We start from the raw sequence: 1,796 nt of genomic DNA on the forward strand, positions 1-1,796 counted from the left end.
TACCGGTCACAGAAAAGACAAAAAAAAAAAAAAAGAATTCTTACAATTTAATAATCATATTTGCTGGAAGGAGGGGATAGTATGGAGCTTGGAGTACAGTGAGAAGGCCATCATAGTACTCCAGGAGAGGGGTAGTGAGGCCTGCACCAAGGCTGGGAATAGAAGGAAGGGCCTGATGGACTTGACTGATAATTAGGAAGTAGGATAAGGCAGCCTGGGTACTGATTAGCTGTGCATTTTGGTTTGGGCATACTAGTGAGACTGGGCACCAGGACATGATCCAGCTTTCAGGAAGGAAAAGGAGGGGGGATGAGGGAAGCGAAAGTATCTGCATAAAAAGGCAGCAGGCCAGTCCCAGCACACACACAGACCCCCAAGTTGCTTCTGTCCACCTTGCCCACAGCTCTGGCCTCATACCCACCCAGACCACACCTATGGCTCAATTGCTGGCTCTGAGACTCTTCATCCTGGTCTTGGCCCTCTGCATCCCTCGGACCCAAGGTACCAAGGGGGAGGAGCCTCGGATGGGGCAAGGGGCTGGACAGGGCTGGGTAGGAGCTTGCAAGCAGCCCACAGCTCCCTGTGAAACCCACCCCCTCCGCAGGCAGTGATGGAGGGGCTCAGGACTGTTGCCTCAAGTACAGCCTAAGGAAGATTCCCGCCCAGATTGTCCGCAGCTACCGGAAGCAGGAACCGAGCTTAGGCTGCCCCATCCCAGCTATCCTGTGAGTGGAAACAAGGGGGTGGGTGTGGGCTGGTCTCTGAGTGGGGAGGGCATGGTGGGCAAACTAAGAAGTTTTACTAACCCCTACCCCCCCAGGTTCTTGCCCCGGAAGCACTCTCAGCCAGAGCTATGTGCAGACCCTAAAGAGACCTGGGTGCAGCAGCTGATGCAGCGTCTGGACAAGCCACCAGCCCCACAGAAACAAGTCCAGGGCTGTAGGAAGGACAGGGGGGCCCCAAAGCGTGGCAAGAAGAGAAAGGGCTCCAAAGGCTGCAAGAAGTAAGGAAGCTGAAGGGATGGGGGTAAGGGAGTAAAGGGGAGCCTCAATCAGCCTCTCACACCCATCTTCTGCCCTCCCAGGACTGAGCAGCCCTAGACCCCGAAAGAACCATAGCCCAGTGACCATCCTGGAGCCCACGAGGCCCCCACCAGCCTCTACAGGGCTTGGAGCCCCAACCCAAGGAGCAAGAAGGGGTCTATGAGAGAGGAAGGACTCAGGGGCCCCAGAGCAGCCACCCCATGCTGGGCTTGCCACACCCCTTCTCCTGCTTCAGCCATCCCACCTGTATTCCCAGCCCTAACCTGCATGGCTAAGCTGCTCACACCAGGCTAGGTCCAGAGAGGCAGAGGAGAGAGAGTCTACCAGGGAGCATGAGAGACGACAGCAGGACTGTCACCTCTGAGGAAAGGTCACCCAGGAGCCTGGACCTGACCCTGCTCCCTATTGCACCCCACCTCTTCCTTGTAAATATGATTTATACCTAACTGAATAAAATGCTGCTCTGGTCTCCCACCCAAGTACCTATTTCTATGTGTTTGTGTCCAATGAATGCCAGTATCACTACAGGGTGGGGTCACACACTCTGGGGTCACAGCAAAGAGCTCAGGCTGGCAAACTCTATATTCCCACCTACCCAGAGAGTTTCCTTGCCTCCCAGGTGCCCAGACCCCTTGGCAGTTGAAGGGAGGCTGACGTGCAGGGTGGGACCTGGTCTGCCTGAGGAATCCCTCCCATGGAGAGAGGGTGAACTTAGAACACACACCCCTGACAGTTCTGCAGGCCTCTAAGACC

The 1,796-nt window shown here is 55.7% G+C and overlaps 1 protein-coding gene across 1 annotated transcript; it reads left to right on the forward strand.

The window, feature by feature from the left end:
• The first annotated feature begins 383 nt into the window (after window positions 1-383).
• CCL21 (C-C motif chemokine ligand 21) lies at window positions 384-1,517 on the forward strand. Its single transcript, XM_063082583.1, has 4 exons — window positions 384-501; window positions 605-725; window positions 821-1,003; window positions 1,085-1,517. Exons 1-4 carry the CDS (start codon window positions 435-437, stop codon window positions 1,098-1,100), a joined length of 387 nt encoding a protein of 128 aa, XP_062938653.1. The 5' UTR covers window positions 384-434; the 3' UTR covers window positions 1,101-1,517.
• Window positions 1,518-1,796: the final 279 nt, after the last annotated feature.

Source organism: Cynocephalus volans, chromosome 17 (assembly GCF_027409185.1).
Source record: "Cynocephalus volans isolate mCynVol1 chromosome 17, mCynVol1.pri, whole genome shotgun sequence".
NCBI classification, from domain to species: Eukaryota; Metazoa; Chordata; class Mammalia; order Dermoptera; family Cynocephalidae; genus Cynocephalus; species Cynocephalus volans.